This window comes from Anopheles nili, chromosome 3, assembly GCF_943737925.1.
Source record: "Anopheles nili chromosome 3, idAnoNiliSN_F5_01, whole genome shotgun sequence".
NCBI classification, from domain to species: Eukaryota; Metazoa; Arthropoda; class Insecta; order Diptera; family Culicidae; genus Anopheles; species Anopheles nili.
Window position 1 is genome coordinate 68,742,590 of NC_071292.1, and position 21,958 is coordinate 68,764,547.

Below are 21,958 nucleotides of genomic sequence, written 5' to 3' on the forward strand. Positions count from 1 at the left end.
TAAAATTCACCAAAGAAACAAGGATGCCGTGGTTGTGAAATCGCTCGAAATCGCGCCCGTTGGTGGAAATCTGTTACTTGTGCAATAATCACAACGTGGCTGCATCCCGGCAATCTCTCTCCGTTGAAGAAACAACCAGCAAGATGTACGGCAATGTCAGCAGTGTCGTCGGAAATCTGTAAGCCTGCGGTCAGCTGAAATTGCACCCATCGAGCCACCCACCACGGTGAACAATGAAATGGAAAGTTCTAATTAATTGCATCCATAAATCATGGCCAACAATATCGAATAATTACCGAACAATGTGTCGATGAGTTATGCCATGCCATGAGGTTCTCCGTCGACTCCTACTGCTGCTGCTGCTGCTGTGCCTGGAAAATGGCGATGCTGACATGCCTTCGTCGTGAACGTTTGGGATTTGGTTGCTATCGGTCCAACTCTTACTGGCCAACGCGATGCCATTGTTTCGGTGCATCGCGCGACCGTACTAATCAATTGAATGAACGTGCACTTGAAGACGCTCGTGTGAACGATGATGCATTTGTGCAATGTGTAACAAATCATCCACATTTGTAACATAATTTTTGCCCATTCGATTGATATCTCGATAGCTTGATAGCATTCCTTCAAAGGACCATTGCAGTTTAATAACGTGTGAAAAGGATTTTAAGAACTCTTAGCTTGAACACGCAGAACATTTATCTGGCAGTAAAATACTTGATCATGAAAAACTTAAAATCCAATCACTTTTAAAAGAAAATTGACAAACATTTATTTCAGAATACAACACGTGTATTTTCAACGAACTTTCGAGAACCTTTCAAACGCGTTTAAAACCATCCGCATCTAACCGTTTGCCTTGTCGTGCAATTTATATTTTTTCTTGATAAGATACCACCCCAATAACGCCGTTATCCGCTTTGTTCACCAAAACGGGACGTGTTTATAACGGCTCACCATTCCGTAATCCGTTTTCTCAAGTTGATAGCAGCAACATTGTACGCACGGCTGCATAATTCCCAACGGCGACCCGTTGATAACGGCCGGTGCTAATCGGGATTATTGTAGATTGAAATAAATAATCAGCATTGAACATGCAGCAATCAACCGCTCTTTCTAGGGTGCTGATCGTTGTCGTTAGATAGACTGGCGTGATGTAACGACGTGGCCCCTTTTTGGGTTTTACTGAGCGTGCACGATATGTCGCTATCGCTGCAGCGGTCGCTATCTCGCGCATTTTTGGGCAATTATGTCGGATATAAAAGAGAGAGCCGATTCTCGTTGCAGCAGTAGAAATAACGGTCTCAGCACAGAGCTACATCTTAGACAAAATGCGCAGCCTACTCTTACTTCCAATTTTGGTAGCTCTGGCAACAGGAGCCACGCTTGATTTCAACCAATATTGGAACGCCCAGCAAGTAAGTATGCTCATGCAAAAGCTTCTAGGTAATGTGCCCTACCATTTGATGCTTTCTTGACAATGCCACATAGATCGATGACTACTTGGATGAGCTGGTGGGTGACTTCCCGACCATAGCAAGCGTGGTGAATGTCGGCACCAGTTCCGAGGGACGCCGCATTCGGGCTTTGCGTGTCAGCAAAGACGGCAATGCTAACCGCCCACTCGTCATCGTTGAGGCGGGTCTGCGAGCCCGCGAGTGGATTTCACCCATGTCCGCTTGCTACATTTTGCACGAGATCGTTGAGCATTATTACGAATTCGAGCACATTCTGGACAACGTAAACTTCTTGGTCGTACCTTTGGCCAATCCCGATGGATACGAGTTCTCGCGTACCAGCAACCGGATGTGGTTGAAGTCGCGTAGCGTTAATGGTAATGGCTGCTTTGGTACGGATTTGAATCGCAACTTTGGATACCTGTGGAATACCGTCGGTGGAAGCACGGATGTAAGTTTGCAGACGCATTTGTCTTTGGCGTCTTCTTGAGTGTTCGTTGTGCGTTTTCCTTTCAGCCCTGCGCGGACAACTTCGTCGGTACGGCCGCTTTCTCAACCCCAGAAACGGCAGCTTTGCGTGATCTCGTCCAAAGCAACAGTGCTAACTTGGAGCTGTACCTCAGCATCCAGTCGGCGGATCAGATGGTGCTGTATCCGTTCTCACACAGCTCCATGACCAACCCAAGTAATGTGGCCCAACTGCGCAGCCTTGCCCAAAGTGTGGCACTGACGCTGATGAACCAAAATGGACGAATCTTCACCAGCGGAGGTGCTGGACTACTACAACCGGCTGCTTCTGGAAGCAGCATTGACTTCGTTGCCGGAACAATCCAACCGGAATTGGTATTTACGATTGAAACTGGTGCAGGTGGTAACACCGGCTACGATGTTCCGGAAGCACAGATGGCCGAGTACCTCAGCGAAACCACGCACGGATTCCTCACGATGGCAGAGTACGTTGCAGGCAACTAAGAGAAAAAACGAATTAAAAGAATCAATCATAATTTCAAATTCAAATACAAAATAAGTGAACAATTTTATTCTCTTCAGAGGCGTCAGAGGGCATAGCTTTTTTATCAAAAAGCAAATATCAAACCAAATACTTGTTCACAATGGATCTAATTTGTACAAAAATCCCATGTGTACAATCACCCCCATGTGCTTACCACGTGTTTAACCGTTGGTAACAGTAAACCCATTTCCCTAGAGACTCCCTGAAAAACATTTGTCAATGGTGCAAACCCCTCATGTCCGACGGTTATATTTTTATCAACTAGCTGATTTCTTTCTGTATCTCTTTTTTTGAATCCCTTCCCAATGCTTTGAAAGTCTCCATGGGATTTTCCTGTAAATTCTTTTGTACACGAAACGCCCTGAAAGCCTACAAATTGAATGGTCTCCCTGTGTGGGAAGCTCCGTATAAGAGATGATAACCCACCAAATAGGCGGAGTCGGAGAATGTAAAACACATCCTTTCCATACCTCTGTATAGCTCATCCGATTGGAAAAAAAGTATTTTGAGTTAGAAAAATATACGTCCTTGCGATGCTCCATCATGATAGTGGCAATGGGATTGAATATGGCTCGTACAAGATCATTTTTTTCATTTGTCCCTTCAAAGGGCATGTACTTCACTCCTTGGGATCAAAGAACCCACACGTCCAGTGAAGCTTTGACGAATTCTGCTACAGTGCTTCTTGGACAGTGATGCCAAAAAAGGCCAAAAACGAACGATAAGATGCAATCTTGGTCTTAAACTGGTGAAGATAAATTATGCAAAATCTAATTATTTCACGTACCTCTCGTGCTGCTCTCTGTCCAATTGGTTGACGCTCGTTTGCGCTTATTTTCCCCCTTCGTTTGATCGGTACTCAAAAGCGCCATTAAAATCATCCATAATGTACGTTACATTCGCTGATAGTAACGGAATGGCAGAACTGGTTAGAAAGTTTATTCCTACTACCTCAACCAGCGTGGAGCCCTCGACGAAATGTCGAAATGTTGAGTGTCTTTCATCGTGTGTTTTCAAAAAAGGTGGAAACAGAACATGTGCCTCTCTGTCAGCATCCCGGATTTATCTCTCTATAAGCCGAAAAAGCTTTTTATAATATGAGAGCCTGCGTGTTACACCTCACATATCCTGACGTTAAGGACGAAGAGTTGCAGGTACCGATGATGCATTTTGATGACGATTTGATGTTAGGGAATTAGGTTCGTTGTTTTCTCACCCGTTCTATCCCCAGCAGTTCAATGAAACAATGATTTTTTCACGATTTTCCTCCTCTACGAACCTTTCTGTGGGACACAGAAGACGTATTGATTGAGTTGATGTAAATTGAACGGTTTTATATGGCTGGGGAAGAATTGGACGATAGCAGAACTTTGCGTTAGTTCTGGATTGCGATGGTAGAGATTTTGTTAATAGAATCCTTTCGATGACTGAAGAAAATACGTACAAGATGTGCTTTTCTGTAAGAAATTAATTTCCATAAGCATCCAAACATGCTTGTTCTGAATTTGATTCGTAATTAAACGAAATTAATCACACTTCTTTACACCTAACGTTTTTCTCCGGCGATGTTTGATTTATAATCCACCCTTTTATCACCGATATTCTTCACGTCCGATCCTTGCCCACGGTCGCCTGTGCAAACACAGATAAACCTTCTGGCAAATCGAACAAATCGGATTGTCGATCGGGTGATAAAAAATTGTCCAAAGCATCCTCGTAAAACTCCACCGAACCGAGCCACGCGCAAAGAACAAATAAAATAAAACAAAGCTCGACCAAACCAACCGAACGCCTAACTTTCGATTGTCTCATAAATATTAATGACAGTATCAGAGATGCAAACTGTCCAGCTGGGGTCAGGCAGGCTGTGGGCGTAACTTTTTTTTTCTCCTTCTCTCTTTGTCTTTTGTCCTCTCATGAAACACTCGGCTTCAAATGGGGAAAACCACAACCCACCAGGCCACCACCTCGCACCGCTGGCGCACACGGTGGTTTACTGGTGCGGTTGAATAATTGATTAAAATTTATCGTGAAATTCAATATCGGACATTATCGAGTCTATTACTTTGTGCGCTTCCGGTGAACAGATTGCTTGATTTACTCATCCGCCCCCCCGCGCACTGGTCTCACCATTTTTGCGTCCATTATTTTCCTCCCACCTCAAGGCACTCACTAAAGCGTCCTGATCCGATGGCAGCCGGTGAAGAGAAACTTTTTAAGCCTACATTTCTTCTACCGGCACTGCCGCACCATCGGTAATGCTGTGGTTCGTCCCGATGTGCCGGATGCGACGATCGACCAGCATCGGGAGCAGACTTTTCCAACTACTCTGCCATTTTATGTTTCCGTTTTTTTTTCTTTCTTTCCCATCGCTGCTTTCTCCTTCCACTGCCCACGTTTTTCCGCTCTCATTTGCCATTGCATTTTATTTATTCTTCGCCCACCGTTCGACTTTCGCCTTTCGAAATGGGCGAATGACAAGCCCAAGCCCAACACAAAAGCCCATCAGCGGAAAGGAGCGGTAAAAATCCATTCTCCTAGAAACCACCGCTCTGCCGAAGCCGGTTGTTGGAAGGGAAAAGTTTTCCTCCTCCCACACCGGACGCTCGCCTTACCAGCCTTCCCCAAGTGTGTTCTATTTCGCGCCACTGGAAATCACCGACCTCACCCGGGGCTGCCGAGAAAATACGGCCACCACCGTGATGGAAAACAATTACGTGATAATAAAAATTTATATTTGCATTGTACGCCGCGAGCGTGGCAGTGCGAGTCCTCGTAGGACAGGGAGCAGGGCGAACAAATGCGTTAGACAACGGCATTTTCTTTGCCTCGTGACCGAAGTTTATCCACGATCAGCTCGGTGAGGATCTCACTGGTACGCGCCCTCGAAAGACCATTTCTCATTCACACCACAGCGCACGCCAGTGCCAGTGGAATTTCGCGCTCCGGTTCGTTGAAGAGTTCTTGGGCGGGGGTGTTTTTTCAAGACCGCTAACGACCAATTGTTTATGTGACGCCCTGTACAGCGAGCAATCGGGTCCGGGAACGCATGCGGTAAAGGCACCCGCTTTTCCGACCAACCTTCGATAATGCTTATGATTTATGGACGCACAAAAGCACCGAATGAACCGCTGATCGCATTTAGCTTCGTTTCTTTGCTCGGAAAAGACTCCAGCAGGCCGTTTTCGGGTAGGCTGGAACGAGCTCCTGAAAGTATGCAATTGCCCGATAATTCCACCATTTAAATGCATAACAATGGAGAACGGACCGAGCGGATTTATGCTTCTTCTCTGAGTGCTGTGGGTGTGGTTTTGTCGCGATGGTGTTAAAATATACACCCCTCTTTTACGCTCGAGCCGGTTGGTTGATTTTATATTTACACCACCCCGTACAGGGTGTGCAGACGCCCTGTAACGGCCGATGAGTTAGCACTCGAACGTGGCCTAAACGAACGCTATCGCCTTCGATCAACTGCCCTGCCATGCCAAGACACGGTTTTCTAAGTCCTGGGCGCATAAAAATCGCGAAAATTAAGTGTAAACAACATGCCCCATTTACAATGCGGCCTATTAAAATGTCATTAGCATGTGCTGAACGCCTGAAGTGCGGCTCGCCATTCACAACCGGCCGCTGGCTACAGCTGGGATTTAAATTATCACCACTTTTCGCTTCGCCGTTACTCACGTTTTCAGGACGCGGGTAACTGATTCCGTGATAAGCGAGATGGTCTGGTGGAAAAAGAAATCATATCTAGCCAGTCGATCGGCTTACGATTCGAGGTTTACGGTTTGTTTAGCTAGCGGTTTTAACTTTACGACGCCATGCCGGATAAAAACAAAACTTTGCGAACGTGCTTGTTTGCTGGACCTCCTTTCTTTTCTTTCTTTTCAAACAGCAATAAACAATGGTGTTATCAGCAGAAACCTATTTAGCTCTAATTTGAAAAAAAAAATCAATTAAACAAAGTGCCGCAATCAATTAGCTCATATTCTTTCTATTACTCAACAATATTTCCGAATTCGTCACGAATACTTTCCTTATCGCAAAGCTCGAAGACTTACCGGCTGGTTGAAACCACGTTAAGTTCACCATACCGATCATCTGTTTGAGGCACGTTTATTTGTCTGTATTTTTACACGTTGCCCGACGCACATTGTACTGAAAGGCTACCCACGGTGTTGGTTTTCGCAATGTCATTAGGCATGATTGCGTACTGGATTGGATGCTTTATTGCGCTACTCAATGAAACTGGTGCCTAGTACAATTGCTAATCAATCACCGCATCTATCAGCGATAAGCGACAAGCGCAGCATACACTACCATAGCGCATCCTACGGTGACACCGTCAACGTGCCGGCGTGCTGCCCGAACACCTTCAGCAGTTCGAACGTTTGCGAGGTAACGCGTGGCAACTCCGATGCCGGCAGGTCGAAACCTTGCGATCCACCCCCAGTCAGCTCGATGGTGTAGGAGTACGGCACACCCAGACTGTAAGCGTAGTCATCGGTAGCACCGGTTGCCGTGTACAGAATATCGGCCGAGTTACCGACTTCATATTCAGGACCACCAGCTGCTACGAGCGCATCCCGGGCTTGCTCACCCAATCGCTGCAACTCGACGGCGTTCGGTGCATGTACAAAGTCGTAACCCCATGGCCACAGGATCATCTCGCCGTACGTGTGTACTGCCAGGTACATGCGAATCGCCGCCTTGTACTGGTCCATTAGCGCGATCATGGCCTTAGATTCATTCTCAGAGGAAGCTGATCGTCCAGCGAAGTTGTTCGTGCACTCGGTAGTCGTTCGGTCCCACTCGTACGGGAAGTTCCGGTTCAAATCCACCCCATAGCAGAGCACATTGTTCTGGACGCGGTTCTTGCGCCACAACCGGTTTTCCTGGTGTGTATACACGAAACCATCTGGGTTTGCTACCGGAATGATGACGTAGTCGACATTCGCTAACTGATCGGTGTACTGCTCCGAGTGTTCCACGTACTCGTGGATCATGTACATCACCGACATCACACCGGCCCATTCTCTGCAAGCAACAGAACGCGAAAGCTTAAGAAGATGCACGTTATCTGTCCGACCAAAACCCGCGCGTACCTGGCGTGAATGCCTCCGTCCATAAACACAATGGGTCGGGTCTGATCGATGTCGCCCCGGACCGAGATAGTGATGGCCTTGATGGGACGGTTTTCGTGCGTTCTTCCGATCTCGGACACCCGCACCAAACCATTGTATGCCACCGCCAGCTCGTCCAGATAGTCGTAGATCTCGTCCAACGTCCAGAAGTGCTCGAAATTTACCGTCGCACGCGAATTCGAGTCTCGCTTGATCCGCTCGTGGTGCTCGTTGTTGCGACGATGTTCCTTATCCAGCATCCTACGGAAACAGGCAGATACAGACAGCCGTCACTTGAAACGTGGATCCGTGGATAAGCTCTTGGAGCTAGTACGCTTACTCTTGCACGTCATCGAACACCAGATCGTACTCGATGTCGTGGTTCTCCAGGAAGTCTTCCAACATCTTGTGATCCACACGTGCCACCATCACTCGTGCATTCCGGCCAAGCTTCGGTGCGTCCCAGAAGTCTACATCTACACCGCTACTTTTCCACCGAAGCAACTCCGTCAGCTGCTCTTGCGTTTCCGGGCGCACGCTGTACACCTGAAACCTGTCGGCGTAAGCCAGACGATCAGACAACCGCCCTCACATGTCACGTTGGAAAATGACGTGTGCAGCAAGCTAAAACTTCGCCAGCAGTACTCACTCATGATACGAATCGGCTTTGGCAACGGCCAAAGCCAGCAAACAACCGATCACCACTGCAAGCGTCTTCATTCTTCGCTCATCCGCAGCTAAACGTCAACTGGTGTCGCAGAACCCAACGAATCACCAATCGGGTCGTCCCGATTCGTACCGAACGACTTTTTCGCCAGCTTATCTCCCCACAAACATTATCTTTTCCGCCGCCAATCCGCCGCCACCACTCCGGATGGCTTCTACGAGGACGGGTTGTACATAAATTTATATATCAACAATCAGCAGACCTTCCCTTGCGCCGGCTTCTGATTCTTCCCGTCCAGCGAGGATCTCTCGTCCAATATTGACTATACTCTATCGAACGCAGTCACATGTACGATTCACCACCGCTGGCGAACAGCAAATCGGCGCATTTATCTCGATTCCGCCGTATCGGACGGGGTTCCGTATTTTATTCTCCACTTTTTTTTCTCTCATTCTTTTTTTTTTTTGCACGAGCCCCGCCATTATACGAGCGAAAAAGTTTATTTATTACGATATTCAAATGCGATAGCGATTACGTGTACGGAATTCGGTTCGTTCGATTCCGACCTACGAGCGTGTGGCGACCGTTTGGTTACCCGCGAACTGTCCAAACACCTTGAACATCTCAAACGCCTCAGCGGAAACGCTCTCGATCTGCTCGGTGTCGATGATGAAGCCAAACCCGCGCTTTCCGCAGGACAGCTCGAGGGTGTACGCGTACTCTACACCGTAGCTACCGTAGATGAAGTCATCGCTACCACTGGCCGGATAGAGCAGTTCGGCCGAGTTGCCCACTTCAAACTCTGGACCACCGATGTCCTTCACCGCCTGAGCAGCCTGCATACCCAGCAGATGAAGAGCGGCCGCATTCGGTGCCGGTACGTAATCGTAACCGTACGGGTAGAGGATGTAGTTGCCGCAGCTGTGCACCGAGAGGTACACCTTGATGCTGCGCGCGTAATGTCCCATCAGGAGCATCAGAGCCTGGGTCTCCTGCTCGGAACCAGGTGCGTGTCCTGCGTAACCATCGGTGCAGGACTGTGGACGAGAAAAGCAGTCCATGTTGGTGATCACGGGGCTCACAAGAGGGTACTAACAGCGCAAAACATTGCTTACGTGAGAGGTGTAGCTCCAGCGGAACGGGAAGTTCCGGTTTAGGTCAACACCGGAACAGAACTCATAGCCAGAATAACGGTTCTTACGCCACAGACGGTTCTGGAAAATAAGATGACAAAGTTTCTCCTGTACAAACGGCAGAATCACACAGCGATCGTTCACAACTTACCATCTCGTGTGAGTAGACGTATCCGTCCGGGTTGGCCACCGGCATAATGATCCAATCCGTGTTCTCCAACAGCTCCTTATTCTCGTCCGCTTTCTCCACCAACTGGTGCATCAGGTGTATCGTCGACATGTGCGATGCCCATTCGCGCGCGTGCAGACCCGCATCGATCAGAATCACCGGCCGGGTTTGGTCGATGTATCCCTTCGTCGAAACGCAGATCACCTTGATCGGGCGGTTCTCACTCGTGCGGCCAATCTCCATCACGTGCACGAGCTTCGGGAACCACTTCTGCAGCTGATCCATGTAGCGGTAGATCTCGTCAAGCGTCCAGAAGTGATGAAAATCGATAGGATCGATCTCTGGCAGGAACATGCGCTTGCTCGTTTCGTTGAGTTCCGGTTTCTTGTGCGCTTCCTCCAGGAGAATTTGTACGTTCTCCTCGACCAGCTCCGATTCGATCTGCACTAGCTCGAGCGTCTGCTCGAAACGCAGCTTCTGACCTGGGTGAATCATGACCGTAACCGAGTGGTTGATGCCGCCATAGCTCCAAAAGTCGAGGTTTCCCTGTTTGTGCCAGCTGTTCAGCTCCGCCGCCTGGTCAGTATCGACCACGAAGAGCTTGTACAGTTTGTAACTTCATGGGCCAAGGCACGTCAAAAAGTCAATGAGAACGAGATAACGACTTTGGCTAGCAAAACAGCGCAACGGACTTACTTTTCGAATTTTTGCACTGCCTCCTGGCAGGTGACTCCCAAAGCCAACAACACCACCTGGAGGAGAAGCTTCATTGTTCCACAGTTCTGCACGGACTGTCGTGGTTGCATCGCGCTCGAGGCTATATAAATTTGCCAGATAAGGCAGCAGGTTGCGCTGGTTCGGAGACAATTCGACCAACAAAATTAACTAATTGGAAAGCGACGATAGCATCAGGAAGTAGGCTGCCCGGAGGCAGATAAAAACACAGAATGCAGCAAGAAGTAAGCGTATGTACTGCAACTATAACGTTAATGAGCTTGCGCTATCAGAAGCAGCGCCGTCTCAGAAACTAATAACGTGCAGATTGCTTTTATTCTGATGAGTGTTAAATGGTACCGTTGCTCTTTCAAGGCCTCCCTCTAAACGTTCAATGCCATAGTGCGGTAAATCTGGAAGGTTTGGGTTGCAACGGCCATAATCTGCGAGGCAGGAAGATCGAAGCCAGTCGAGCCACCTCCCGTCAGCTCCAGCGTGTACGCGTACGGGGCTCTGATGACTCCAGCCGCGTAATCATCACTACATCCGGTAGCCGTGTACAGAATCTCCGCACTATTACCCACAATGTACCGTGGTCCACCAACGGCGGTGACCGCGTCACGAGCCAGCTCAGCAAGCGCGATATGACCGGCCTGGTTTGCAACCGGCACGAAGGGCAATGTGTAACCGTACGGGTACAGAATCATATCACCAAACGTATGCACCGCCAGATACAATGCAATGCTGTCTGCATATTGTTGCATCAAACGATCCAAAGCCTGCGTTTCCAGCTCCGAGAAGGCAGACACACCGGCGTACGAGTCAGAGCAAGCCTGTAACGAGCGGGATCGATTATGTGACACCAGTTTGTCGATCGATTATCCTTAGCGATCCTCCTTAGCGGCTCCGGCTACCTACGTTGCTAGAGAAAGCCCACATGTAGTCCCAGTTGCGGTTAAGATCGATACCAGTGCAAAGGGCCGTAGCAGGGAAGCGATTCTTGCGCCACATTCGGTTGTCAGTGTGGGAGAATCCGTAACCGTCCGGATTGGCCACAGGAACAATGACCCAGTCCTTGTTCAACATTTCGACGTGATCGCTGCGGCCGTGTTCAACCAGCTCGTGGATCAGATACATCACGGACATCACGCCAGCCCATTCACTGAGAATAAAAAAAGAACGCAAAAATGTGACAAATAATCCATCATGTCAAGAATTCGAAGGCAAGCATACCGAGCATGAATTCCTCCATCGATGAACACAACCGGCTTCGATCCAGCAATACCCTCGTTGGTGGAAATCGTGATGGATTTAATCGGCTGTCCCAGATGAGTAGTTCCAATAGTGGCCACTCGCACCAAATGAGGATACTCCACAGCAAGCTCATCGAGGTACGCGTTAACTTCCGCGTTTGTCCAGAAGTGTTCAAAGTCCACCGTTGCACGTCCTGAGGCGGCCTTGCGACGACGGTACTCGCGATCGTACTCACGTTCAGCCTCAATAGTGCTGGTACGATCAAAAGGAAGGTGTTATTTAATCAACTTTTTTCAAATGTACTTTTGTACGATGTCAGGTCAAACTTACGCCTCTACATCCTCAATGATCAGCTCATGGGTAAACTTGTTCATGGTGAGGAACCGCTCGAATGCTTCCTTAAGGCTCGGATGGATCATCACACGGCGACCAGCGCGGTCCCAGAAATCGACACCCTCTGCATTTTCCCAGCGCTTAAGCAGAGCATGTTGTTCCGCGCTGTCCACTTGAATACTGTAGACTTTGTAGCTGCAATAACACACGCGGAAATACATTAAACACTACTCCAAATGGTTTTCTAGAGTATCCAAACTCACTTGCGGTAGGACACTTGCTCGGCTGAGCTGTTCTGGACCAGCACGGCCAGTGCCAGCAGCACGAAAGCGGCACTATACTTCATCGTTATTCTACAACAGCACCACAACTTGCCTCGAACGGAGATGAAGTCGACCGAGGAAATTAGGCCGAATTTATACTTTTTGCTATCAGAAGCAAGCAGCTAATCCTTGAAACAGCCGTCCCGGCAGAACTGTGACGTCCATGAAATATCCAAAAATCCCAACCACATCATGGCGACTCAAAGATTGTGTGGTTCACCAGAGTTGTTCTTCGTCATCGCGATACTACGACCGATTGGTTCCCGACCGATTAGATATCGATCGTATCGAGCGAATCTAAGAGTGTACAAATTCATTCTCAGCGAACCACAATCGATTTATGATTCCAAAGATTATACACCACACGATAATTAAGGCTACAACAAATCTCCATCACATAAAAGCAAATATGATATAAAACTTTATTGGCATGCAACTGATCTTCGTTATCCAGACGCTTAACCAGATAATGCTACTCGACAGCGTATGCGGCTACGCTACCGTACTAGCCATTTGGCGCTAAAGCAGGGCTATGACGTTATCGATACATGTCTTCTAGACTGGCTGAAAGATCCAAGAGGAGGTAGTTTGGCAGATAGCTTGGCGCCTATATAAATACGACATCAGGTGCAACGATCGAATACGATCGTTAAAATGGTGAAATTAATTTATTTTCAGTACCGTTACCGTCAGGATAAACGAATGTTCGACCCCCCTCTTGTACTATCTTGAAGTTCTCGGTAAAAACAACAACTACGATACACGATAACTATCATTGATTTCAGGCGATAAAGACATCATACACAACATGTCTTCGAAGATCCTATTCGTACGAGTATGCATTTAATTTGATTGCAGTCGACATCCGTTACATAGGAGATAAATCTTACAGCATATATGCGCTTGCAACTGACTCTCATTGTTTACAGATATACCACTTTTCTTGCACAACTGAGACTCCACCGTGCTACTTCTATCGAGCTTGAACTGATAGCTAAACAGCTTCAAAGTAATATTTACAATAGGCACGTTCCCCAGCGTCATGGCTTGTAAAAAGCCCAGCATTAAAGCTAATCACACTCACCATTCAAATCAAGAATGTGAAGTGCACCGGGAGCAGACCAGAAGAATTCGCTAAGCTTATCGTTAAGTTGAGGTTTCGAAAATAGACACAAACAGAGCTCAAATCCTTTATGATCGAAATCTTAGACAATCTCAATCGTTGTAAACCATTCTTGAAAAATGTCGAGTAAAAATTACAGAAACATTCAAATGTTACTGCCTACTATGATCAGCGCTATCTATGCAAAGTCACACGATCAGGCAGGTGCAGACAATGGACGCGCGTCGATAGTGTAAATATATCACACTAACGCCTGTGAATTTGACGTGAATCGTCAAATGAGCAAAAATAAGGCCCTAATCGGAGCATTTTATGCGCACTTGAACCTGATACGACGAACCTCCACGGTCTGACGCACCCGCGAGCCCTTAAGGTTCCCCGACCGCCGACTGACGCGTGCAAATACGGCCACTCAGCGGGTTTGCCTAATTCCCCACCGATTCCTCGTCAATCCGTGGCCAACAAGCCAGCCAGGTAGCTCTACGGCAAGGCCTCTCAAGTAGCAAAAACAGTCGCATAGCAAATCGCTTATCGGCAAATACCATCGGCAAATAGTGTTGGAGCCCTGGAAAGACCGCCGTAAGGGCGTCGCTTTGAAGTGCCCCAATCGAACAGCCCTTCATTATAAAACCAAAGCCCTAAACCGTGGCTCCATCCAGTGTGCGCTCGGTGATCAATCCGACAAGGTGCTTAATCAATCCACCTCCAGTTTAAAAATGAAGCTTCCTGTGCGATTCCGCTCGCTCCGAGCGCTGGTGACATTGGTTCTGCTGGCCGTAATTGGTTGCGCCACGGTCGGTGAAGCTACTCGGCATTCCTACCGAGGGTGAGTGTTTAAATATTTCAAATCCAAAGCCCGATCGATCGCCCCATGGGTTATTGATCCGCACCGAGGTACCGGAATGGCCGTGTTTTGCTTGCCGTGTCATTTACCCATCCCGATGAGTGGTGTCTGATAACAGACAGTGGGAGTGCGAAAAACTAGAACGATCGTGTGATAACAGCCAAATCAACCAAACACCGCCGTAGTGAATTTGTTTTAACGCATTTGTGTTCACTCGTGCATTTGCAGCTACAAACTGTTTGCTGTACAGCAGGATGATCAGCTTCAGGTGGACTTCCTGCGAGGACTACAGCAATCGCACGAGGATCTTGACTTCTGGAAGCTCGATCGGTTGATCGGGTCGGAGGCTAGCGTCCTGGTGCCACCGGGACAAGTGAACACCTTCAAGCAGCAGCTCAACACTCAACACATCCGACACCGAGAGCTTATCTCTGACTACGATCGGTACGTAAAATTAAAATCTGCTTGCACGACGGATCGCTCTGGAGAGGTTCTTGATCATGGTTTCTTCTTTTTTCCTCCCCTCTAAGTGTGCAAGATGACTACATGCTTAGTGCAAAGCGATCCTCAAAGACAGACAATCCGATCCTGACGAAGTACCTCCGGTACAATGAGATGGTCACGTACATCGATTCGCTTGCCAAGAAACACCCAGACCTGGTGAGCGTGTCGGAGATCGGTAAATCCTTCGAAGGACGTCCAATTCCTGGCGTCACAATTCGCTCTCCTCAGAGCTACCGTGCTCAGGCGCACCAGAACGGTTCCCAACCGATCGTCTTCATCGACGCTGGAATTCACGCCCGTGAATGGGCCGCTCCGGCTATGGCAATGTACTTGATCAGCGAGTTGGTGGAGAATGCTGCCCAAAATGCGGACCTGCTGGAAGGTCTCACGTGGGTGATCGTCCCGATAGCAAACCCAGACGGGTACGAATACAGTCACGAACATGAGAGGCTCTGGCGTAAAACCCGTCGTCCAGCAGGACGTAACTGTTTCGGTATCGACGGAAACCGCAACTACGACTTCCACTGGGCTGAGGTTGGCTCCTCAAACACACCCTGCTCGGAGACGTTCCACGGAGAACACTCATTCTCGGAACCGGAAACGCGCGCCATTCGGGACGAGCTGTTGCGATTGAAGGGTCGTTGCAAGTTCTACGTGTCACTGCACTCGTACGGCGAGTACCTGCTGTATCCTTGGGGTTGGACGTCCGATCTGCCAGTTGGCTGGGAAAAGATGGACGCCGTTGCCAAGGTTGGAGCACAGGCCATCGAGGAAGCCACCGGAACGTCGTACTCGGTTGGCAGTTCGACAAATGTCCTGTACGCGGCCGCAGGAGGTAGCGATGACTATGCGTTCGCAGTCGCTGATGTACCGATCTCGATGACGATGGAGCTGCCAGGAGGTGGATCGGCTGGATTTAACCCACCACCGACCCGAATCGAGGAAATCGTCAAGGAAACGTTCGTCGGCATCCGCGCAATGGCACTCGAGGTGAAGAAAATCTACTCCTAGACGTGTGACAGCTCGAATAGGTCCGATATACGAAGGGAATTTTGTCGATTAGCCAGTAACGCAGCACTGTGTGTGATGTTTTATTTATACACGATCGAAGCACAGCACGAATGACGCGTGCCAGTTCGCAATAAAAAAAATGATTAGTCTGTAAACTGTGTGCTTGATGTGGTGTAGAGGTCCTTTTTAGAGGCCGCCCAATGCGGTTCCTCTCCCGATTTCACAGGCTTGTTAAATCAATGTCAACCCATTTAATATCCACCGAGGGCTAGTCTTAATGACCGACTTTGTTCGGTAAAAACTTTTCAAACGAGCAGCTACTTCTTACGTGGGGCAAACTTTCCCGTACCGTACGGGTATCGATTAAATCGATCACAAGCCACCAGACACCGGGAAACGAGCCGTTTCGGGCTTTGATTACCTCCCACGCAGGGTTTCAATCCATGTCGTCAATGAACCTCCCCAACCGCTATCAGGACGCCGCCCCATTCCAGGAGCAGCGCCTCCTGCGATTCCAAACAAACGGCGAACGGGTTCTGACAGAACAGGAGCCAAAGCTGGACGGTTACATCGATCGAACGTGCCGCCGTACATTCCGCCCGGGTAGCTGGTGGAATGTCGTGTTTAACGAACTGCTTGTGCCCGCACGTTCCCGTGCACATGTTTCGCTGCCATTTTCATTGATAACCAGCGCTTGCTTCACCGAGCGGCGCGTTCCTGCAGAAGGTTTCACCTCGTTTCGTGCTATTTGTTTGCTTTATCTGCACAGCCAGGAGTCTATTTTTCGGCGCCCCCAACACCACCCACCCGGCGCAACCCTTCTCCGCGAGGAAAGTTACACGAAACGCGGGAGTACGCATCATACCCGTGCCGTCGAATTTGGAAAGCCCCGCGGAAAACGTCCTAGTAAGCAACCGAGTTTGCAGGAATGTTCGCAGGAGGCTTTGTTAGTGCTTGTTTGGTGCCACTGCGGGAAGGACGTGAACGTGTGGGCCCTTTTTTCGGTGTGGAATTGGGTTACAAATTTTGAGGTTACAGTAGTTGGAACGTTTGACCATCGAAAGGGGATGATGAGATAGGTGTTGTAACATCGTGAACACGTGCATCGTTACTTTAACCAACCGTTTCACACATGCTTTTCTCCAGTGTGGAGCGTCACCGTTGCTAGAGGCAACCGAACGAGTATACTAAGCACTGCCCTAGCGTAGTAGCGTGTTACACTGCCCCGTCTGCGATGTCCTTCGATTCAACGAAGCTCTTCCGGACCTACCAAAGCCACCAGGACATCAAGCAGTACCTGGATGAACTGGTCCAGCGGTACTCAAGTAAAATCGAGATCTTCTCGCGTGCAGAATCGTACGAGGGACGCGAAATTCTAACCGTGCGCATCTGTACGGATGTACACCAGAAACGCTCTCTTGCCAATCGGTGGTGTATCCTGATCGATGCCGGGATACACGCACGCGAGTGGATCACAGTTTCGGTGGCGCTGTTTATCGTGCAACAGCTGCTCGAAAAGGACGAAATAAGTGCGAAGAGCTTCAGGAGTTTTGAGTGGATCATACTGCCGTTGTTGAACCCGGACGGGTACGAGTACAGCCGAGAGCACGTAGGTTTTGTGATTCCTTTAGCTTGCTAGCTTTCACTAGACGCCACGCTGTGTGGTTCCGTTTTTTTTTCAGAACAAAATGTGGCGCAAAACACGACGCCCGTTAGGTCTGCGAAGTCAACGAAGCTGCGTCGGTGTGGATTGCAATCGGAACTTCAACGTTGCCTGGACCATCGGAAGCACGCGGTTCTGCTCGTTGCTGTACCGTGGCGAGCGACCTTTTTCCGAGCGGGAAACTAAAAATGTGCGCGATCTCTTCCGCCAGCTGCGACCGACGTGTAAGCTTTACCTCTCGCTGCACTCTTACGCCAAGGCCATTCTTTATCCAAGAGCTTACACCAGGTAATCGGGGAGACATGCAACGTCCTCTCAGATTGTGTTACCTAGGGATCGGTTTTCGTTTACAGAACGCTTCCCCGGAACTGGCAGATGCAGCACACGATCGCGGAAGCCGGCGTGGAAGCGATGAAAAAGGCAACCGGTGTCCGTTACCGGTGCGGTAGCGCATCGAACGTGTTAAACCATCCGGTCGGTGGTTCCAGTATCGACTACGCGCACGATATCGAGAAAGTTCCGGTTGCGCTCGTGATGGAGATCGCCTCGAAGGGATTCCATCCGCCGGAAGTGAACATACAGCGAATCTGCGAGGAAAGCTGGATCGGTATCGGGGCGATGGTGAATTGTCTTGCCGGGAGCTTCCGCTCCGTGCTCAAGGGCAGCGGTACATTACATCTACGATAAGCACCAAGCACGCCACCTTCCCTCTAACCAGGATATTACGAATGAAACGCAACGAAATCAAATTATAGTTTTCTTTTTAAAATAGTGTTTTTTTTATTTTATTGGGACACTTTAACACGCGATCGGCACATGCAAAATATGACAATTTGTTTTACATTGGCGGTCCGATTGTCGACTCATTCCGGAAGGGGTTCAAATCGGTACGTCCCCAAACAATAATGCTGAGCTATTCCAAAGTCATTTTCCTAAGCGTGTCGGGAAAACTTGTGTGCTTGCGATCGGGGTTTGGATGTTCAACTCATCTGCGTGTAATGGAACGATATTTTGAACCGCATTGATTAATACATTGATTTAAACACGATGTCTAAATCATAACTAACATTCTACCACGTGTACATATCCCGTGGAAACCTTTCGTAAGATAAAAAAAATGATGTAAAAAAGAAAGATTCATTTTGTAATCGCCTTTTTGAAGTATCAAGCTCGATGGCCGAGAAGTTGAGCTGGAACGATTTAAGAACCGTTCACACCATACTTTACGCGCAACTTTTCGTAATGTTTTTTGTCCTGAAAAAAAAGAGGAATACAAATCAGTTGGTACCGAGTTGAAATGTAGCGAGGATTCACTTTCTTACCTCTGTGTTTACGGATGGTTTGATGTTCCGTATCGCCTCCAGGAAGTGTGCCATTCGGACCGTCAGACACAGCTTATCGTTGTTGCTCTGAGCGGCGTTTTCGCCCACATGCTCCTCATCACCGCAGGCCACAATCGAATCCTTAAGCGTTTGCAGCGACGCCTGCCGTACAAGTCCGGCCAAATCGGCACCGGTGTAACCGTCTGTCAGTTCAGCCACTCGGACAAATTCCACATCGTCCGCTAGTGGGGGCTGAGTGCGGTTCTTTGTCAGTGCGCGCAATATATCTACACGATCATCCTTCGCCGGTAGGCCCACGTACAAGATCTTATCCAAACGGCCTGGTCGTAAGACGGCGGGATCGACAATGTCGGGTCGGTTGGTAGCGGCCATCAAGAACACGCCCTTACGTTCCTCGATACCATCCATTTCCGTTAGCAGCTGGTTAACGACTCGCGTACCCGCGCTGCCTTCTGCCGTGTCTGACCGCTTCGGACATAGAGAATCGAACTCGTCGAAGAAAATCACACATGGAGCGGAATTTCGAGCCCGCTGGAAGCACTGCCGAACGGCTCGTTCCGATTCGCCGACGTACTAGTAACACCGGAATACAAACATAAGTTAAGTGATACGTTCAACCGGTACTTCTTTCGGGGGGGGGGGGGGTACTCACCATGTTCAGCAGCTCAGGTCCCTTCACGGAAATAAAGTTAATACCGGCTTCGTTCGCGACGGCTTTGGCAAGAAGTGTTTTACCGCAACCAGGTGGCCCGCATAGCAGCACACCGGACGGTGCATTCAGACCGAGAAGTTTCAAGCGCTGTGGGAATTTAACCGGCGCGAGAATGGCCAACTTTAGCTCCTCCCGGATGTCACCCAGCGAGCCGATATCGTTCCATGTCACGTCCGGCACAGTAATAAATCCTTCACGTTTCGCCGACGGTTGCACGGTTCGCAGCGATTCCATGAAGTCTTCCCGTTCGATGCACAAACCTTCCAATTCTGCTGATGGCAGTGGATTCTGCTGATTTAGCAGCAGATTAAGCATCTGTTCTAGAGTCAGTTCTTGTGGAGGCAACTGTTTCACTTTCCTCTCCACATTGATCCCAGTTTCGAACGTCGAAGAATCGGCGGCTGTGTTTGCGCTAGATGTGGTTTGATTGTCGCTTTTCACGTCCGTCATCGGCTGATCGTTTTCAGCATCGGCATCCTTGTTGGTAGCTTCCTTAATGACTTGCTTTTCTACTGCTGGTAACACAACATCAACATCCATTTTATCATCATCTGTGCTTTTTGCCTGATCCGTGACTTTTGGTTCCACCGAATCAGCTTCTGCCGAAATGGCTTCTATTTCGTTCGCTTGTGGGTCCTTTGGCGTTTCGCTTTTTGACTCGTTACCTGTTTCTTCGGTAGTCTTCTCATCACCTTTTTCAGACTCCTCCATTGGAGTTAGTTTGCTTTCTCCCTTCTGTTCTTCCTTTTCGTCATCCAAGTTCACCACTTCGTCTGGTTCGTCGTCAATTGCTACAACGTCGTCTGAACTGGCAACGACGGCAACGTTCGTTACGTTGGCACTATCCATTGTTTCCTTAGCCAGGAACTTTGTTTCATGCTTCGTCAAAAGCCTAAAAGGATGCAGATTAAATACCATTTTAATATCATTTAAACAACACTTCATTTATACCATACCGTTTAACCGCTGTATTGGCAGCACGGGTGGCCAAAGCCAATAGATCCGCTCCTACATAACCAGGCGTCAGTTTGGCAAGCTCAGCAAAATCAATCGACTCGCTAATCTTCAGTTTTCGGCAAATTATACGCAGTATTTGTGAGCGTGCTGCTCGGTCCGGAATGCCGAGTGAAATTTCCTGATCGAACCGGCCAATCCTCCGTAGGGCCGGATCGAGAACGTCTGCCCGGTTGGTGGCACCGATAACAATTACTCCCTCAATACCGTTGTGCTTACCCAGCATATCCAGGCTGCTTAACAATTGAGCTACTATACGTCGCTCCATGTCCTTCTGCGCATTTATGCGGTTCGAAGAGATAGCATCGATTTCGTCAATAAACAACACGCACGGAGACAGTGCAACCGCCTGCTCAAATATGTCCCGTATTCTTTCTTCGGATTCGCCCGAAACGCCAGCCACGAGCTCGGTAGCCGGGACCTCAATAAAATCTACACCCAGTTGCTAAAATGATCAGAAACACATTTCATAAGAATAGGTTAACACAAATCAAACTGGTGCCGATGACTTACGCCAGCTATTGCCTCGGCGAGAAGCGACTTTCCCGAACCAGGAGGCCCGTGCAGTAGAAATCCTCTCGGTGGTGGCAAACCTATGTGCTGATAGATTTCTGGGTGTTTCACGTGCATCAGCAATTCGCATAAATTCTTCAGTATACGATCCATTCCGCCAATATCATCGAACGTTGTGCTAACCATTCGGGAGACGACTTCCTTGCGATACTTTTTCAGCCGCTGACCAGCTGCCGACGCTGAAGCCGGTGTCGCCGATGAACCACCATTTGTCGCGTTTCTATTCATTTGATCTGATTTGAGCAATTTTGAACTCTTGCTAGGAAGCTTACCATTGACCAAGGACAGTGTCATGGCCGTTTTAGTGGGCTCCACTCGACGACGCTTGGTAACCGGTGGCAACCTGTCTGCGGCATTCCCTGTGCCGCTTTCATTGCTCGCATTGCTAGACTCCTCCTCGCGGTGTTTATTAATACGCATCAGCTTTGTGACGGTTACGTGTTTGTTTCCTGCAACAAATTCTGTCGAAAATGCGAATGAAAGAACATTAAATTAAACCATGCGGAAGATTTTGAGAAACGTTTAGCTGTTTATGTTTAGTACTTTGAATATAGTTTGAATTATCACCTCCCAAACGATCATCGATTGTACCGGCAGGTTCATCTTCCTCGTCACTGCTAATGTCGATGGCTTCTCCATCAGCACCGGGCCCCGCCATGTTCTGGTCAGCAGCGCTACCCTGTGTCGAAGATGGTTGCGCGCGGTTATTCATGTACATGTTTGTCAGAGTGTTGCTCATTTGATTTCGCGTGTTTGCTCCGGCCTCGTCGAGTACTTCAACTTCCGAGGCACCTTCTTCATCGGGATCGGACGATGCATTGCTATCAAGACCGTAGCTGTGCAATACAGTACGATACGCTTGCTCGACATGCATACGAAAGGGTATCGTTTTTCGACGATGATAATCCCGGTAACGTTGCTGTAGCTCTCGCGCCATCACCCCCACGTCGACGTATGTTTGGTGCACATTTTCCTCTAAATACTGT

The 21,958-nt window shown here is 48.7% G+C and overlaps 6 protein-coding genes across 6 annotated transcripts; 3 read left to right on the top strand and 3 right to left on the bottom strand.

Moving 5' to 3' along the window:
• Positions 1-1,331: 1,331 nt before the first annotated feature.
• On the top strand, positions 1,332-2,332 carry LOC128724918 (carboxypeptidase B-like). Its single transcript, XM_053818639.1, has 4 exons — positions 1,332-1,418; positions 1,492-1,908; positions 1,974-2,107; positions 2,326-2,332. The coding sequence occupies exons 1-4, from the start codon at positions 1,332-1,334 to the stop codon at positions 2,330-2,332; spliced, it is 645 nt and encodes a 214-aa protein (XP_053674614.1).
• Positions 2,333-2,348: 16 nt separating this feature from the next.
• LOC128722740 (carboxypeptidase B-like) lies at positions 2,349-15,791 on the top strand. Its single transcript, XM_053816419.1, has 3 exons — positions 2,349-2,410; positions 14,381-14,596; positions 14,683-15,791. Exons 1-3 carry the CDS (start codon positions 2,361-2,363, stop codon positions 15,665-15,667), a joined length of 1,251 nt encoding a protein of 416 aa, XP_053672394.1. The 5' UTR covers positions 2,349-2,360; the 3' UTR covers positions 15,668-15,791.
• LOC128727583 (uncharacterized) lies at positions 6,801-10,331 on the bottom strand. The gene is made up of 8 exons (XM_053821512.1): positions 10,258-10,331; positions 9,544-10,177; positions 9,375-9,473; positions 8,830-9,296; positions 8,242-8,313; positions 7,933-8,145; positions 7,575-7,853; positions 6,801-7,506 (listed from the first exon to the last, which is right to left on the bottom strand). The coding sequence occupies exons 1-8, from the start codon at positions 10,329-10,331 to the stop codon at positions 6,801-6,803; spliced, it is 2,544 nt and encodes an 847-aa protein (XP_053677487.1).
• LOC128722741 (carboxypeptidase B-like) lies at positions 10,659-12,208 on the bottom strand. The gene is made up of 5 exons (XM_053816420.1): positions 12,126-12,208; positions 11,860-12,057; positions 11,509-11,781; positions 11,194-11,437; positions 10,659-11,108 (listed from the first exon to the last, which is right to left on the bottom strand). Exons 1-5 carry the CDS (start codon positions 12,206-12,208, stop codon positions 10,659-10,661), a joined length of 1,248 nt encoding a protein of 415 aa, XP_053672395.1.
• A 1,110-nt stretch (positions 15,792-16,901) lies between the features above and the next one.
• Positions 16,902-18,017, top strand: LOC128722743 (carboxypeptidase B-like). Its single transcript, XM_053816421.1, has 3 exons — positions 16,902-17,276; positions 17,350-17,618; positions 17,684-18,017. The coding sequence occupies exons 1-3, from the start codon at positions 16,902-16,904 to the stop codon at positions 18,015-18,017; spliced, it is 978 nt and encodes a 325-aa protein (XP_053672396.1).
• A 92-nt stretch (positions 18,018-18,109) lies between these two features.
• LOC128722739 (nuclear valosin-containing protein-like) lies at positions 18,110-21,924 on the bottom strand. Its single transcript, XM_053816418.1, has 6 exons — positions 21,516-21,924; positions 20,913-21,433; positions 20,342-20,844; positions 19,326-20,277; positions 18,653-19,246; positions 18,110-18,584 (listed from the first exon to the last, which is right to left on the bottom strand). The coding sequence occupies exons 1-6, from the start codon at positions 21,907-21,909 to the stop codon at positions 18,531-18,533; spliced, it is 3,018 nt and encodes a 1,005-aa protein (XP_053672393.1). The 5' UTR covers positions 21,910-21,924; the 3' UTR covers positions 18,110-18,530.
• Positions 21,925-21,958: the final 34 nt, after the last annotated feature.

Coding starts and splice junctions, on each gene's coding strand:
- LOC128722740 (XM_053816419.1), top strand. CDS start 2,361: ATGGCCGAGTACCTCAGCGAAACCACGCACGGATTCCTCACGATGGCA. Junction 2,411..14,380: donor GGATTCCTCACGATGGCAGA/GTACGTTGCAGG, acceptor GTGCATTTGCAG/CTACAAACTGTTTGCTGTAC. Junction 14,597..14,682: donor CTTATCTCTGACTACGATCG/GTACGTAAAATT, acceptor CTCCCCTCTAAG/TGTGCAAGATGACTACATGC.
- LOC128722743 (XM_053816421.1), top strand. CDS start 16,902: ATGTCCTTCGATTCAACGAAGCTCTTCCGGACCTACCAAAGCCACCAG. Junction 17,277..17,349: donor ACGAGTACAGCCGAGAGCAC/GTAGGTTTTGTG, acceptor TTTTTTTTTCAG/AACAAAATGTGGCGCAAAAC. Junction 17,619..17,683: donor TATCCAAGAGCTTACACCAG/GTAATCGGGGAG, acceptor TTTCGTTTACAG/AACGCTTCCCCGGAACTGGC.
- LOC128722739 (XM_053816418.1), bottom strand. CDS start 21,909: ATGGCGCGAGAGCTACAGCAACGTTACCGGGATTATCATCGTCGAAAA. Junction 21,434..21,515: donor TAATTCAAACTATATTCAAA/GTACTAAACATA, acceptor CATTTTCGACAG/AATTTGTTGCAGGAAACAAA. Junction 20,278..20,341: donor GCCAATACAGCGGTTAAACG/GTATGGTATAAA, acceptor GCATCCTTTTAG/GCTTTTGACGAAGCATGAAA.
- LOC128722741 (XM_053816420.1), bottom strand. CDS start 12,208: ATGAAGTATAGTGCCGCTTTCGTGCTGCTGGCACTGGCCGTGCTGGTC. Junction 11,782..11,859: donor ATCATTGAGGATGTAGAGGC/GTAAGTTTGACC, acceptor TGATCGTACCAG/CACTATTGAGGCTGAACGTG. Junction 11,109..11,193: donor TGTGGGCTTTCTCTAGCAAC/GTAGGTAGCCGG, acceptor CGCTCGTTACAG/GCTTGCTCTGACTCGTACGC.
- LOC128724918 (XM_053818639.1), top strand. CDS start 1,332: ATGCGCAGCCTACTCTTACTTCCAATTTTGGTAGCTCTGGCAACAGGA. Junction 1,419..1,491: donor AATATTGGAACGCCCAGCAA/GTAAGTATGCTC, acceptor AATGCCACATAG/ATCGATGACTACTTGGATGA. Junction 1,909..1,973: donor CCGTCGGTGGAAGCACGGAT/GTAAGTTTGCAG, acceptor TTTTCCTTTCAG/CCCTGCGCGGACAACTTCGT.
- LOC128727583 (XM_053821512.1), bottom strand. CDS start 10,331: ATGAAGCTTCTCCTCCAGGTGGTGTTGTTGGCTTTGGGAGTCACCTGC. Junction 9,297..9,374: donor GCTGGAGCTACACCTCTCAC/GTAAGCAATGTT, acceptor TCTCGTCCACAG/TCCTGCACCGATGGTTACGC. Junction 7,854..7,932: donor GTGTTCGATGACGTGCAAGA/GTAAGCGTACTA, acceptor CTGTTTCCGTAG/GATGCTGGATAAGGAACATC.